This window comes from Limanda limanda, chromosome 13 (assembly GCF_963576545.1).
Source record: "Limanda limanda chromosome 13, fLimLim1.1, whole genome shotgun sequence".
Classification (NCBI taxonomy): Eukaryota; Metazoa; Chordata; class Actinopteri; order Pleuronectiformes; family Pleuronectidae; genus Limanda; species Limanda limanda.
This window is the reverse complement of record NC_083648.1, coordinates 2,188,593-2,203,944: the sequence shown is the minus strand read 5'-3', so window position 1 is coordinate 2,203,944 and position 15,352 is coordinate 2,188,593. Positions and strand designations below refer to the sequence as shown.

The 15,352-nt window shown below is 42.2% G+C and overlaps 1 protein-coding gene across 1 annotated transcript; it reads right to left on the bottom strand.

Moving 5' to 3' along the window:
- Positions 1 to 212: 212 nt before the first annotated feature.
- On the bottom strand, positions 213 to 1,560 carry LOC133018191 (cystatin-B-like). Its single transcript, XM_061084510.1, has 4 exons — positions 1,492 to 1,560; positions 1,281 to 1,382; positions 689 to 826; positions 213 to 239 (listed from the first exon to the last, which is right to left on the bottom strand). Exons 1-4 carry the CDS (start codon positions 1,558 to 1,560, stop codon positions 213 to 215), a joined length of 336 nt encoding a protein of 111 aa, XP_060940493.1.
- Positions 1,561 to 15,352: the final 13,792 nt, after the last annotated feature.

Below are 15,352 nucleotides of genomic sequence, written 5' to 3'. Positions count from 1 at the left end.
TTCCATGGAAATCAAGATAAAGCAACACCTCTGATACACCCACGAGTTCATTGGAAAACAGGTGTTCAACCAAGACCGAAACAGGTATTGCAAGTTTACAGACAAAAGACGATTCAAAGCGCTTCACAAATGCATGGATTTGTGTTCAGGGGTGAAGCTAGACATTTTTGGTCCTAAGAAAGAAGATAATGCCGGCACCACCCTATCACCCCCTACGGAAAAAAACCTAAACCACCAAACTGCCGGGAAAACACATTTGATCATCCGTAGTTTAATAATAGAGATAATTCAAGAAAAAAATGACATAAGCACTCGATAAGTCCTCAAAGTTACTTACGGACTTTGTTGTGGTATAGAGCTGGACAATATATATTAAAACAATTTTAAACACAATAAAGAATTTTACATCAACAAATTTGTCGAAAAGGGACAAATGAGGAATGTTCATCTCAGACAAAAAGTTCATTTAAACATGTTCTTAAAAGGTTATCCATGTTAGTATTATTGTTATTATTATAATAAGTAGAAGTAGTAATAGTAGTTGTAGTAGAAGTAGAACTAGTAGTAGTAGTTGTAGTATACTGTTAAATGTAACAAACCTCCCCTGTACCTGGCACATTATTATTATAAATATACACCTAGATACAGCTCAATTAATGTAGTGTAATACATATACATGTTGACTTACCTCCCTTTTCATTTTCATCTCAATGGGGTCGTGGTGGCTTTTGCCTTGCTGAATCTCAGTCAGCTCAAGGGTTCCTCCATTACATGGCAGTTTTTGGTAGACGCTGAGATGAACATGATCATCTCCTCCCACATAGACCTGCAAGGATACAAGAGTTAGATTTTGTGTTGACCAGATGAATGTGAGTTCATCTTTGTGTTGCTCCTCTGAGAAAAACATCTGGTTCCACTAGGTGCAATATCTAGTCGTTGAATGTCTCCCTGTAAACAGCAGCATTGTGTCATCTTCTTCTATAACACTGGCACCTCAGTGGATATCAGTAAGTATCAGTAAGTAAACAGTGTTGCAGCCAAATCCAATTCCGCTACCGAACTTGAATGTCTGGGCTTACAGACATTCAAGTTCGCTTTTATGTTTTCTGTAGTTTTTTTTAACGTTTGAAGAAGTAGTCACCAATTACTTCAATTGTATTGGATCGTCATAGTGGTGAGTGTGTTAACAGTGAATGTTTTTGGGTGAACTTCCCCTTTAAAGATGATATTTTCTATGATTTGTGTGTCTCATCCTCCAGGACTTGTTCTTCTTCTTCTACCTTAATGAAGTAGTTGGTCCCGGCCACAAGCTGCGTCTTGTACATCTCGGGTTTGAACATGACGTACTTCTTCCCTGTCCTTGCTTCAACCTCGGTCCTCATCTACACACCAAGAAGTGACAACAACAAGAACAACACAATAAAACAGAAACCCTGTCCATGTGTGAATATATCACAGAGAAGAGAGAGGAACAATAGTTTCTCTACTCACCAAGTCACAGATGAACTCGACCTTTCCATCTGCTTCCAAAACCTCAGAGGGTCCACCTGGACGAGACATCTTCACGTCTCTTGATCGCAGCTAAAATAACAATAAACAAACGAGAAGCGTCTTTTATTCTTTTTAACGAGGAAGTCACCTTAAGTCAGTGATCACATGATGTTTTGGAGCGTACCATCCACCTGCAGGGGAGAGGGGTGGATGGTACGCAACTTACTTTGTCATTAGTTTCATCGACAAGGTCATTATTTTGAGTAATGCATTTGAGATAACAATTATTTATTAAAGAAACTATCTAAAATTTGGTTTTTAACAGGTGATTATTTGGAGATACTACATCATTATATTTGATTAGTAAATCGTTGCTTATCAGTTCCATGGAAATCAAGATACACCCACGAGTTCATTGGAAAAAAGGTGCTCAACCATCAGAAATTCCTCCCATTGTCCTCAGATGTTCTGTCACGGAAGGGTAGGGAGGTGGAGGTGTGTTCTCTCTGCCTAGGCTTTCCATGTGTGCACCAGAGCAGAGAGACACCTCAAATACATTTAAATGAAAAACACATGTTTGTTTTGGATGGTTTGGAGTTGACCTGAAGCTCCTGGGTGTCTCTGTGTCCCGCTGTGTGTTTCTCAGGAGGTGCTGAAGGTGATGTGCACCATGGACGACCGCATCGTCCACGGACTGAACACCACCGTGCCCACAGTTTCCTTCTCAGGCAAAGTTAATGCCACGTAAACATGCAAACAACTGTATGAATCTGTGAGTGTGACGACCGAGACTGAAGTATAAACCTCCACAGTGTCCCTTCCAGAGTTTTCTCCACAATGCATCTTTTGTCCTCCGTGCGCCACACAGATGATGGAGGCCCATCTGAGCAGAGACCAAGCTATCAAGGGCTGTATAGCCAAAACATCTGCGGTGGTGGAACAGCTGCGTGAGGAAAGAGCAAAAGACGGCGAGGACCTGGCAGTCCTCAAACAACTCAGGAAGGAGCAGACCAAAGTACGTCCTGTCATCTGTTTACAAAAAACACCTCAAAGCTGTAAGATGTGAATTTCAGAACGACGACGAGGTGGAACTATATTCTGACATTAAGCGTTTACATAGCTTTGCCTTCACCGCTGTTAGCTGAGTCAGGACTGATAAGAACCAATCATGAAGTGAATGTTGATGAGTGGGTCATTGTCTTAAAATGTCTGCGCTTTTGCCCGTCCACACTACAGGAAGTGAAGACAGAAATAACACACAAGGAACAGAGTGTTGTGCAATAGGAGTAGACTTGACGTTGGCTAATTATTAATAATCATGAAATATGATTATTAAAATAATAAAAATTATCTATCAAAAATAATTAAATTATTAATTGAAGATGATCAGTAATCAAATAACAATAAAACCACTAATGAGAAAATAGGAATTATCAATTAGAAAGTACAAGCTATCAATTAACAATGATAAGGTTATCAACCAAGAATGAAAATAATTAGTCAAAAACAATAAAATTATCAATTTAAGAATAATACTATCTATATTAATAATTGAGAAAGGGGGGCACCACCCTGGTTTCCAGGGACCAACGATGTCAAGCTATAATTATCAGTCTCATAATGATAAATGTCAAATTAATAATGTCAATATTTTAATATTAACGATTACTTAATAAACAGTGAAGGCTTCTAAGTTCGAGCACAGGCAATCATAATCCAGCTGCAATCACACACTTATGCACAAATAATCACAGACTACAGATACTTTAATTACAAAAGTATTTATTAAAAAGGGGAAATAAAGTTATAATGTTATTCAATGATTTATCATTTTAACAAGCTCCAATATTTCAAAGATAAACACAGCAGCAGCACTTATCACAATTCAGAAAATAAATGTAAAACCTGCGGTCTACCTATGTATGTCTGTCTGTGTGTGTGTGTGTCTGTGTCAAAGTGTCTCTCTGTGTATGTGTGTCTATGTGTGTGTATGTGAAATAAAGTTAGTGTTATTTAATGATTTATCATTTTAACAAACTCCCATATTTCAAAGATAACAACAGCAGCTTATGACAATTTAGAACACGCATGTAACCTCTGGTACATCTATTTGTCTGTGTGTGTGTATCTGTCTGTGTCTATCAAAGTGTCTGTGTGTGTGTGTGTGTGTGTGTGTGTGTGTGTGTGTGGGTGTGTGTGTGTGTGTGTGTGTGCGAGAGAGAGAGAAAAAGAAGGGGCGTGGCGATGACGCAGTCACGTAGTGACATCACATCTAAGATGGAGGCCGATCATGATTCGTGGAATCAAGGCCTAAAAACTCTCAAAATGGCGGATTGACTACAAAACAAGATGGCGGAGCCGTTATGAATTTAGAGCCAGAATAGGAGGAGAGAGGGAGAGAAGGCGTGGCAATAATAGACTCAAGATGGTGGTTTAACTTAACGTTATCCAAAATGGAGAATATGTTAATGACACCATGTAGCCGGAAGTGTGTATAGGTCGGTTTAGAAGGAGAGAGAGAGAGAGAGAGAGAGAGAGAGAAAACATGTAAGGAGAGTTCAAAGAAGCTCTTAAAAACACGCCAGAGATAGATTAACAGTGATTCACCCCTCAGCCCTCAAGCAAACGTTGTGGGCCAAGGTTCTGATCGGTGAAATCACTGCAGACTCACACAGACGTTAACAGTGCGGGCGGAGGCGCTTCTCGCGGCCCTATTTACTGTAACACAAAAACATTGCCAGCAAACCGGAAACCGGAAGTAGCGGCTCGGAGTAGTGGCCGGCTAAAACAATGGAACACTGAGGTTCCATCAACAAAATACACTCAAGTATTAAATCAATACGCTACGTATTAAAACTAACATCTGCCCAGACAACATAAGCCTCTTACTGTGACCGTGATTTCGTGGGTTGCATGCGCATTGGCCCGAATCTCCCGGAGGTTCAGTGAATAGCTTGAAGTCTCTCAGGCGGGCTCCCATGAGCACCGCAGCTGGGCCGGAGCGGATCCGTCGTGCTCCGTGACGGGATGAGGCTTCGTCTTCTTCGGTAGCAGCGGAGATCGTGCTGCCTCACAGGGACGTGCGGCTGCTTGTAGCCGTTGTAGATCGTGTGGAGAAAGTGTGAGATCGTCCAGCGAGCAATTTCCTGTTTGATCTTTCCAAGTTAAAACAGGAAAGGTCCTTTTCAAAATAAAAACGTCGACTAAGATAAAAGAATAAATGAATGAAATGAATTGAAACAAACATCTTATTGCCTCCATTAGTTTACTGAGTCGTCTGGTCAGGCCTGAGGAGGCCTAACTGGAACGTCAGTGCTGGAGTGAAAAAGAGCAGTTAAGAGAAAAGTAGTTCCCTCCTTAAGTTTGCTGGAACCTCTGGGCAGACCCGAAAGGGCCTGATGGGAACGTCAGCATCGGAGGAAAGAGAACGATTTCTGGGAGGTCAGCAGTCTTGTACCCCTGAGAGGAGGCCGGCCTCCTTGGAGGGGGGGTCAGGGGTCAGTGTGGCCTTCGGCCAATTGAAAGGTCAGAAGTCAAGTCTCAGGGAGCGGCATACAGTGGTGGACCCAGGAAGTGATTTTCTCTCACATGGAGATAAGAGCTCCATGCTGGAATTTTTATCTGAGGGGTTACCCGAGCCTGGCCTAAGGTTTTACGACTCTTTGTTCTAAGTCAGATCACTGGGCCTTGTCCAAAAAGAGACTACAAAATAAAACAGGAAACAGAAACACAGAGTGTGAAAACATGAAAACACTTTGAACATAAACAACAGAGCTCTACCAGATAAACAGAAAACACTTTTACAATTTACACTGCAAATATAAACTGCCAGATCGTGACAATCGGTCAATGTAAACATGTTCCGGGGTATCGGGGGGCACCGTTGAGCCATTTTGCCACGCCCCTTGAAAATTCCTCCAGAATACTTACATTTTTACCACTTTCTTATTATCTGCAAATAGATAATGGTTTTTAGCATAGAATTTTAGCATGTTAAAGACCTCAAAAAGCCAATAATTTGCCTGAAAAAAAAATTATCCTTACAATTTCAATAGGGCCTCACTGTCTGTCAGTGCCTGTCAGGTTGTCATCCTTATTTCCATTGGGTGTTATTTTATTATCTTTTAAAGATCTGTTGTGTTACATTGTTCACATTTCCATCTTCTCACATTTCTTTCTCTGTGACAATCACTTACATTTAATGAAGTATTTGGTCTGAGTCATGGGACTAGATTTATACAGGGAAATGCATTAGTCACAGAAACCTCACAAACGCTGCAGTTAAAATTTAATGTAAAGAACTTCAGGTGATGGGCAGTAGTCTGTCTCTCTCTCTCTCTCTCTCTCTCTCTCTCTCTCTCTCTCTCTCTCTCTCTCTCTCTCTGTCTCTCTCTCACACACACTGGTTAATAACTCTTCCCATTTCGGACCACTCATCAAGGGTTGATGATACAAAACTTATTGTGGATACTGAAAAACACCCAGAGCTCTAAGACGCACGCTTCTGTTCTGCTGACTGGAAATCAAGCAAGACCGAAACAAGCATTGAACAGAGAGAGGCTGAAAGATAAAGGCTTTCCTGGAGAAATGAACCCCAAGTATATTTCATTTAGAACTTGTTAATAAATACTTTAATAACATGAACTAATTTATAATAATAACAATAAGTGTTCTCTGAGTGCCCCTGTCTGTGCTGGGCCTAACCCACCCACCCCCCGCCCGCACAGAAACAAAAGCAAGAACAAATCTGATTTATTCAATTATATTTTATTTAATTCACGGCATACACATTTTTTTTGACATTCTTCTTACATCATGAGCTACACTACTAAGACAGTTTATAATTAGATGTAGGTTAACATTGTTTGATACAGAGCCGGGTTAATGTGAGATTATTTGTTTTCAGTTCCATGGAAATCAAGATAAGGCAACACCACTGATACACCCACATGTGTTCATTGGAAAACAGGTGTTCAACCAAGACCGAAACAGTCATTGCAAGTTTACAGACAAAAGACGATTCAAAGCGCTTCACAAGTGCATGGAGGTGTTTTCAGGGGCGAAGCCAGACATTTTTGGTCCTAAGAAAGAAGATGATGCTGGCGTCATGTTTATGAGTGAGAAGGTGGGTTTCAATCCATCTGCTCTGATGTGTTTTCAAGTTGTGCATCAAAAATCCTTTGCAGTGGTAACCCAATAAAGTAAAAATATCACAGTAGGTTTTAGACTTAGCTTTTTTTTAGACTTGTGTATCAATAACAAAATGCAAGAAGGTGCACTGGAAACACACTTGGGGACAATCGATCATGATTTTCATAAAGCCTGTGAATTCAACACATGCATTGAAACCAAAACATCGAATCAACTCAAAATGAGGAAACGAATGTTCACCTCAAACAGTAGGTTAGGTGAGTAATGGTTTTGAGCTAGCAATATTTATTTAATAAATTAACTTATTATTGGTTTGTAACAAGTCATTAATTTGAGATACTACACATCATTATATTTGATTAGTAAATCATTTCTTATCAGTTCCATGGAAATCAAGATGAGTAAACACCTCTGATACACCCACATGTGTTCATTGGAAAAAAGGTGCTCAACCATCAGAAATTCCTCCCATTGTCCTCAGATGTTCTGTCACGGAAGGGTAGGGAGGTGGAGGTGTGTTCTCTCTGCCTAGGCTTTCCATGTGTGCACCAGAACAGAGAGACACCTCAAATACATTTAAATGAAAAACACATGTTTGTTTTGGATGGTTTGGAGTTGACCTGAAGCTCCTGGGTGTCTCTGTGTCCCGCTGTGTGTTTCTCAGGAGGTGCTGAAGGTGATGTGCACCATGGACGACCGCATCGTCCACGGACTGAACACCACCGTGCCCACAGTTTCCTTCTCAGGCAAAGTTAATGCCAAGCAAACATGCAAACAACTGTATGAATCTGTGAGTGTGACGACCGAGACTGAAGTATAAACCTCCACAGTGTCCCTTCCAGAGTTTTCTCCACAATGCATCTTTTGTCCTCCGTGCGCCACACAGATGATGGAGGCCCATCTGAGCAGAGACCAAGCTATCAAGGGCTGTATAGCCAAAACATCTGCGGTGGTGGAACAGCTGCGTGAGGAAAGAGCAAAAGACGGCGAGGACCTGGCAGTCCTCAAACAACTCAGGAAGGAGCAGACCAAAGTACGTCCTGTCATCTGTTTACAAAAAACACCTCAAAGCTGTAAGATGTGAATTTCAGAACGACGACGAGGTGGAACTATATTCTGACATTAAGCGTTTACATAGCTTTGCCTTCACCGCTGTTAGCTGAGTCAGGACTGATAAGAACCAATCATGAAGTGAATGTTGATGAGTGGGTCATTGTCTTAAAATGTCTGTGTTTTTGCCCGTCCACACTACAGGAAGTGAAGACAGAAATAACACACAAGGAACAGAGACTACAAAATAAAACAGGAAACAGAAACACAGAGTGTGAAAACATGAAAACACTTTGAACATAAACAACAGAGCTCTACCAGATAAACAGAAAACACTTTTACAATTTACACTGCAAAATATATACTGCCAGATCGTGACAATCGGTCAATGTAAACATGTTCCGGGGTATCGGGGGGCACCGTTGAGCCATTTTGCCACGCCCCTTGAAAATTCCTCCAGAATACTTACATTTTTACCACTTTCTTATTATCTGCAAATAGATAATGGTTTTTAGCATAGAATTTTAGCATGTTAAAGACCTCAAAAAGCCAATAATTTGCCTGAAAAAAAAATTATCCTTACAATTTCAATAGGGCCTCACTGTCTGTCAGTGCCTGTCAGGTTGTCATCCTTATTTCCATTGGGTGTTATTTTATTATCTTTTAAAGATCTGTTGTGTTACATTGTTCACATTTCCATCTTCTCACATTTCTTTCTCTGTGACAATCACTTACATTTAATGAAGTATTTGGTCAGAGTCATGGGACTAGATTTATACAGGGAAATGCATTAGTCACAGAAACCTCACAAACGCTGCAGTTAAAAGTTAATGTAAAGAACTTCAGGTGATGGGCAGTAGTCTCTCTCTCTCTCTCTCTCTCTCTCTCTCTCTCTCTCTCTCTCTCTCTCTGTCTCTCTCTCACACACACTGGTTAATAACTCTTCCCATTTCGGACCACTCATCAAGGGTTGATGATACAAAACTTATTGTGGATACTGAAAAACACCCAGAGCTCTAAGACCCACGCTTCTGTTCTGCTGACTGGAAATCAAGCAAGACCGAAACAAGCATTGAACAGAGAGAGGCTGAAAGATAAAGGCTTTCCTGGAGAAATGAACCCCAAGTATATTTCATTTAGAACTTGTTAATAAATACTTTAATAACATGAACTAATTTATAATAATAACAATAAGTGTTCTCTGAGTGCCCCTGTCTGTGCTGGGCCTAACCCACCCACCCCCCGCCCGCACAGAAACAAAAGCAAGAACAAATCTGATTTATTCAATTATATTTTATTTAATTCACGGCATACACATTTTTTTTGACATTCTTCTTACATCATGAGCTACACTACTAAGACAGTTTATAATTAGATGTAGGTTAACATTGTTTGATACAGAGCCGGGTTAATGTGAGATTATTTGTTTTCAGTTCCATGGAAATCAAGATAAGGCAACACCACTGATACACCCACATGTGTTCATTGGAAAACAGGTGTTCAACCAAGACCGAAACAGTCATTGCAAGTTTACAGACAAAAGACGATTCAAAGCGCTTCACAAGTGCATGGAGGTGTTTTCAGGGGCGAAGCCAGACATTTTTGGTCCTAAGAAAGAAGATGATGCTGGCGTCATGTTTATGAGTGAGAAGGTGGGTTTCAATCCATCTGCTCTGATGTGTTTTCAAGTTGTGCATCAAAAATCCTTTGCAGTGGTAACCCAATAAAGTAAAAATATCACAGTAGGTTTTAGACTTAGCTTTTTTTTAGACTTGTGTGTCAATAACAAAATGCAAGAAGGTGCACTGGAAACACACTTGGGGACAATCGATCATGATTTTCATAAAGCCTGTGAATTCAACACATGCATTGAAACCAAAACATCGAATCAACTCAAAGTGAGGAAACGAATGTTCACCTCAAACAGTAGGTTAGGTGAGTAATGGTTTTGAGCTAGCAATATTTATTTAATAAATTAACTTATTATTGGTTTGTAACAAGTCATTAATTTGAGATACTACACATCATTATATTTGATTAGTAAATCATTTCTTATCAGTTCCATGGAAATCAAGATGAGTAAACACCTCTGATACACCCACATGTGTTCATTGGAAAAAAGGTGCTCAACCATCAGAAATTCCTCCCATTGTCCTCAGATGTTCTGTCACGGAAGGGTAGGGAGGTGGAGGTGTGTTCTCTCTGCCTAGGCTTTCCATGTGTGCACCAGAGCAGAGAGACACCTCAAATACATTTAAATGAAAAACACATGTTTGTTTTGGATGGTTTGGAGTTGACCTGAAGCTCCTGGGTGTCTCTGTGTCCCGCTGTGTGTTTCTCAGGAGGTGCTGAAGGTGATGTGCACCATGGACGACCGCATCGTCCACGGACTGAACACCACCGTGCCCACAGTTTCCTTCTCAGGCAAAGTTAATGCCACGTAAACATGCAAACAACTGTATGAATCTGTGAGTGTGACGACCGAGACTGAAGTATAAACCTCCACAGTGTCCCTTCCAGACAGGGCTGGACTGGGAGAACAAAACGGCCCGGGCATTTTTTGGCTCAGACCGGCCCACATAATTAGCCGAGCACATCTGCCATTAAATTGACGTAACTTATGTCTTCTAAATGTCTTAAAGTAGCTCATATTAAAAGTACTTAAGTATCAAAAGTATCTGGTGTTGAAATGTACTTAAGTATCAAAAGTACAAGAACTAAAATTAAAAATGCAAAGCTCTTTTTATAGTAGTCCTATACAGACACAAAACAACCCAAAATGTTTCTCCTCAAGATTTATCTCAACTGACTGAAAAATTACAACAACAATGTGCATATAATGTATAATTTTACCAATTTTGAACCCTAGATGCTGAGGTTCAAATAGTAATGGACCAGTGCATCTGAACTTCTAATTAACTATAAACAAGTGCCTCTTGTGTCTGCCCAAGAACATTAATAAACCACAGTATAACCACTATACTATAGGCACACAAAATAAGACACTATCTCTTATCCTATTCTAGAGGAAGTAAAAGTCGTAACAAGATTTCTGAAGGTGAACCTGCGGAGGGATAGACCAACCTCTCGCGCTGCACCCCCCCCCCCCCCCCCCCCAACGGCAAACACGCCACCGGACCTGCACATCTCAGGAGGGAGGGGGCAGCGAGTGAGAGAGAGAGAGAGAGAGAGAGAGAGAGAGAGAGAGAGAGAGAGAGAGAGAGAGAGAGAGAGGGGTGCGCCGTGGGTAGAGGCGTGCGACGCCAACCTCCGCTGCTCAAGTAACGAGCCAGTTTGGAGAATGTATTGAAAATTGAAAATGCGCGCTCACATGTCTGCCTCCACTCGCTCATCATTGTCGAGTCCTCCTCGCTCGTCTCCCGGCGCACCTGCTGCTGCTGGGCTGGTGAACCCGGCACCACATAGGTCCGTCAGTTTGGCACATTTAGCAGCCTCCACCTCCAGAGACTTCAGCTTTTTTTCCCGATGCTTCTCAGCGCCACCCGGGCGTTTTTTTACTCTTATTATCCATTAAGTTAAGTTTCTGTCTCAGCAGCAGCCAGTCCCGCGACTCCCCCCGCCAATGCCATGAGGTCCCGCCCCCCCCGCCCCCGGTTTGTGTTGTGATTGACAGCACTGTCAGGGCTCTCTGAGCCTGTCAGCCCATGATTGATTGACAATGACAAACAATAGACCAATAATATGTGTCGATGCTGGCAACACACTGCTAGCCCTCTGTAGCCAATTGGCCGGCCCAATTGGAGGGAATTTAGAGAGGAAGAAGAGAAAAAAAACAAAACAACAACATAGCGGACCAGACCGGCCCACATTGGGTCAACGGCCCACCGGGATTATGCCCGGTATGCCAGATGGCCAGTCCACCCCTGCTTCCAGAGTTTTCTCCACAATGCATCTTTTGTCCTCCGTGCGCCTCACAGATGATGGAGGCCCATCTGAGCAGAGACCAAGCTATCAAGGGCTGTATAGCCAAAACATCTGCGGTGGTGGAACAGCTGCGTGAGGAAAGAGCAAAAGACGGCGAGGACCTGGCAGTCCTCAAACAACTCAGGAAGGAGCAGACCAAAGTACGTCCTGTCATCTGTTTACAAAAAACACCTCAAAGCTGTAAGATGTGAATTTCAGAACGACGACGAGGTGGAACTATATTCTGACATTAAGCGTTTACATAGCTTTGCCTTCACCGCTGTTAGCTGAGTCAGGACTGATAAGAACCAATCATGAAGTGAATGTTGATGAGTGGGTCATTGTCTTAAAATGTCTGCGCTTTTGCCCGTCCACACTACAGGAAGTGAAGACAGAAATAACACACAAGGAACATAGACTACAAAATAAAACAGGAAACAGAAACACAGAGTGTGAAAACATGAAAACACTTTGAACATAAACAACAGAGCTCTACCAGATAAACAGAAAACACTTTTACAATTTACACTGCAAAATATAAACTGCCAGATCGTGACAATCGGTCAATGTAAACATGTTCCGGGGTATCGGGGGGCACCGTTGAGCCATTTTGCCACGCCCCTTGAAAATTCCTCCAGAATACTTACATTTTTACCACTTTCTTATTATCTGCAAATAGATAATGGTTTTTAGCATAGAATTTTAGCATGTTAAAGACCTCAAAAAGCCAATAATTTGCCTGAAAAAAAAATTATCCTTACAATTTCAATAGGGCCTCACTGTCTGTCAGTGCCTGTCAGGTTGTCATCCTTATTTCCATTGGGTGTTATTTTATTATCTTTTAAAGATCTGTTGTGTTACATTGTTCACATTTCCATCTTCTCACATTTCTTTCTCTGTGACAATCACTTACATTTAATGAAGTATTTGGTCAGAGTCATGGGACTAGATTTATACAGGGAAATGCATTAGTCACAGAAACCTCACAAACGCTGCAGTTAAAATTTAATGTAAAGAACTTCAGGTGATGGGCAGTAGTCTCTGTCTGTCTCTCTCTCTCTCTCTCTCTCTCTCTATCTCTCTCTCTCTCTCTCTCTCTCTCTCTCTCTCTCTCTGTCTCTGGAGTGTGGTGGTTGAATGTGTGTGAGCTGAGAGCTGGTGACGGTAAATGAGCGGATTGTGTAGATAAGGTGAACACGGTGGTGGCGAACGGGATTGAAGTGAACGACACGTTCGTGTCTGTTCTGCCTCTCGCCACACCGGCGGTAAAAGTGACGCTGTCCAATGTCCCCCCGTTTATCAGAGATGAGACATTGTTAAGGGAATTATCGAGACACGGGAAGATAATGTCTCAGGTAAAAAAAGTGTCCTCGGGATGTAAGTCCCCTCTGTTAAAGCACGTGGTGTCCCACAGAAGACATCTATTTATGATTCTTAATAATAGGACTGAGGACCTGAACCTGGTGTTCAAAATCAGTGTGGATGAGTTCGATTATGTTATTTTTGTAACATCTAATAATACAAAGTGTTTCAGCTGTGGGAAGGAAGGACACCAAGCAAAAGGTTGTCCTCAGATAAATAAAACAGCTGACACTGAGGAACAGCAGGAGGGGACAGGGGGGGTCCAGCAGGAGGGACAGGCGAGTGAGGAGGGGACAAGTGGAGTCCAACCGGAGAGTCAGGCGAGTGAGGAGGGGACAAGTGGAGTCCAACCGGAGAGTCAGGCGAGTGAGGAGGGGACAGGGGAGGTCCCAAAGGAAGGACAGGTGAGTGAGGAAGGGACAGAGGAGGTCCCAAAGGAAGTACAGGTGTGTAAGGAGGGGACAGGGGAGGTCTAAAGGAAGGACAGGTGAGTGAGGAAGGGACAGGGGAGGTCCCAAAGGAAGTACAGGTGTGTAAGGAGGGGACAGGGGAGGTCTAAAGGAAGGACAGGTGAGTGAGGAAGGGACAGGGGAGGTCCCAAAGGAAGTACAGGTGTGTAAGGAGGGGACAGGGGAGGTCCCAAAGGAAGGACAGGTGAGTGAGGAAGGGACAGGGGAGGTCCCAAAGGAAGGACAGGTGAGTGAGGAAGGGACAGAGGAGGTCCCAAAGGAAGGACAGGTGTGTAAGGAGGGGACAAGGGAGGTCCCAAAGGAAGGTCAGGAGTGTAAGAAAGGGCAGAAGGGGACAAGGGCGGTCCAGGTAGATGAAGGGGAAAAGGAGAAGACAGGGGGGGTCCCACAGGACCAAGTAAGCGATATTGACATGGAGAGAGACGAGGAGGTGCTTAAAGTTCCTCGTCTAAAAAGAAAGACCAGGAGCAACAGTGGTAGCTCAAAAGCTAAAAAAGGGACCGGGAAGAAAGGAGGGAGAGGAGCAGCAGAGTCTGAGTCAAGCATGGAGACAGACTCTGCTGACAGTGAATCCTCCGAATTCAGGGCAGGAAGCCAGAAGGGCACAAGAAGCTACAGTGCGGCGAAGATGAAAGTGTTTCTTCAAAAAACAAAAAACATGAAGGGTTTAAAGATAGAGGATTACTTCTCTGATACAGAACAGTTTTCAACCTCTGCCCGGCTGCACATGAGCAGCAAAGGCAGGGGAGGTTTTACTGACCAGGAGATGTATAGATTAAAGAAGATTGTTCATAAAATTAGACAACAGAAAAATAATGATGATGATGATGAATAAAGGTGAACATCCTGATTACCAATCAGTTCTTTTTTATATTATACAATATGAGTCTTTTAAGCATCAGTTCGCTAAACATAAATGGAGCCAGGGACCCTGCGAAGAGGTCACTGATGTTCCAGCAAATAGAAATGAAAAGAACTGAAGTGACATTCTTACAAGAAACACATAGTGACCCAAAAATTGAGAGTGACTGGAAAAGAGAGTGGGAGGGACAGGTGGTCCTGAGCCACCTTAGCACAACCAGTGGGGGGGTGGGCATCATTTTCTCCAGGAGCTTTGCACCAGAGTCTTTAGAAGTGGAAGAGGTGGTGGAGGGCAGGCTACTGGTGGTGAGGGCAAAGGTCGAGGAAATTTTATTTTGTTTTTAAAAATGTTTATGCTCCGGTCTCAGGACCTGATAGAGTCTGTTTTTTAAAGGTTTTAGACACAGTTTTAAGCAAAATAAAAATTGATGATTTTTTATTTTTAGGAGGAGATTTTAACTGTACAGAAAATGATGTTTTAGACAGAAATCACATGGAGCCCCACAGAGCATCCCAGAGTGCTCTGAGGCAGCTGCTGCAGGCCCATGAGCTGTGTGATGTTTGGAGAAGAATTAATGAAAATAAGAGACAATACACCTGGACTCATTGCCGAGGGAATCTCATTTCCATGGCGAGGTTGGACCGGTTTTATTGTTTTAAACATAGTTTTAGGATCTTCAGAAAGTGCAGTATACTCCCAGTTGGTTTTACAGATCACGCGCTTGTAGTATGTAACGTTTTTATCTCTAAGTTAAAGTCCAGAAGCGCATACTGGCATTTTAACACGTCTCTTTTATGTGATGCACATTTTAAGGATGTTTTTAAGTTTTTTTGGAGCGGTTTTAAAGAAAGAAAGAATGATTTTATTTCTTTAAAGCTGTGGTGGGACTGTGGGAAAGTTGAGATAAAGCAGCTCTGTCAACAGTATACCCTCAATGTTACAAGAGACATAACCAGATCTATGGAGGATCTGGAGACAGAAATTATGGTGGTGCTGAATTTAATAGATTCCACAGGAAATCGAGATTATATTAAAGATCTCA

Coding starts and splice junctions, on each gene's coding strand:
- LOC133018191 (XM_061084510.1), bottom strand. CDS start 1,560: ATGTCTCGTCCAGGTGGACCCTCTGAGGTTTTGGAAGCAGATGGAAAG. Junction 1,383..1,491: donor TCGAGTTCATCTGTGACTTG/GTGAGTAGAGAA, acceptor CTTGGTGTGTAG/ATGAGGACCGAGGTTGAAGC. Junction 240..688: donor AGATGAAAATGAAAAGGGAG/GTAAGTCAACAT, acceptor TTTTCCCGGCAG/TTTGGTGGTTTAGGTTTTTT.